This window comes from Pinus tabuliformis, chromosome J (assembly GCF_031772625.1).
Source record: "Pinus tabuliformis cultivar Carrire ecotype Pingquan chromosome J, CPIR1, whole genome shotgun sequence".
Lineage (NCBI taxonomy): Eukaryota > Viridiplantae > Streptophyta > Pinopsida > Pinales > Pinaceae > Pinus > Pinus tabuliformis.
The window spans coordinates 383,723,734-383,725,100 of NC_142295.1; the positions used below are offsets into that span (position 1 = coordinate 383,723,734).

The 1,367-nt window shown below is 40.2% G+C and overlaps 1 protein-coding gene across 1 annotated transcript; it reads left to right on the forward strand.

The window, feature by feature from the left end:
- Positions 1-259: 259 nt before the first annotated feature.
- LOC149227384 (uncharacterized) lies at positions 260-865 on the forward strand. Its single transcript, XM_089380484.1, has one exon. The coding sequence runs from the start codon at positions 260-262 to the stop codon at positions 863-865; it is 606 nt and encodes a 201-aa protein (XP_089236610.1).
- Positions 866-1,367: the final 502 nt, after the last annotated feature.

Below are 1,367 nucleotides of genomic sequence, written 5' to 3' on the forward strand. Positions count from 1 at the left end.
GGAGGTGAAAGACAAATTGCTTCTCGACTAGAGAGATTTCTAATCTCCGAAAGTATTCAGTTGAAGGGAGTTATAGTAGAATCAGATATACTCCCTAGTGGAGGGTCAGACCATTGGCCCATTTCTCTGATTGTTGTTATCCAGGGCACTCCAAGAAACAAGCCGTTTAGATTTGAGAAATTTTGGCTTACCCATCCGGACTTTATTTCAACTTATTGAAAAATGGTGGAATGAACCGGTGGGCATCAGAGGTACCAAAATGTACAAATTACAAGGCAAACTGAGATATATCAAAGACAAGATCAAAATTTGGAACAAAACAGTCTTTGGAAACATATTCAAAGAAAAAGCCAAATTAGAGGAGCAATTAGAGCATATACACAAAGTTTGGATCACTGGGGATATTAATCCAGAAACAGTAAACAAAGAAAAAATGTTGATGCAGCAATGGCAGCTTCGTTGCCAACAAGAGGAAACCCTATGGAAACAAAAGTCCCATATTCAGTGGCTTAAGGAAGGGGAACAGAATACAAAATTCTTCCATAGATCAGCAATGGACCATAGGGGAGCTAACAAAATCCTTAGTCTCAAAAATGAACAGGGAGCCATTCTACAGACACATCAAGAAATTTCAACCCTTCTTACTACGCATTTCAGCATTATAGCTCAAGAGCCAGAGGTTGACAGAATAGAGGCAATTGATGAACTCATCAACTCCATCCCCAAGATAATCACTAATGAGCAAACCCTGGCACTGACTCGAGAAATTTCTTTGGAAGAGGTGGAAGAAGTGATGAAGGATATGCCTAATGATAAATCTCCTGGGCCTGATGGTTTTACCATCAACTTATACAAGGCTTGCTAGGACATTGTTAAAACAGAGGTCTGGGAAGTTGTGGAAGACTCTCGGCGTTCTGCCTCAATCCTCAAGTCCCTCAACTCTACATTCCTTGCCCTGATTCCAAAAGAAGAGGAAGCCAACACCCCTGCAAAATTTCGGCCTATAGCTCTGTGCAATGTTATATATAAAATTATCTCTAAAGTCATAGCTAACAGAATGAAACCCATTCTTCCGGGCCTCATCTCTGAAGAACAATCTGGATATGTTGAGGGGAGACAAATTCTGGACAATATTTTACTCGCTCAAGAAATGATTCATACTCTTCAATCTAGAAAGATTGCAGGCATGATGATGCAACTTGATTTGTCAAAGGCTTATGACAAGGTCAACTGGAATTACCTGGAAGCAAGTTTAAAAGCTTTCGGCTTTGCTAGTCAATGGATAGTGTGGATTTTAGCTCTGATCAAATCTACTAAATTTTCTATTCTGGTAAACGGTGCCCCTTCTGATCAATTCTCCCCCTCAC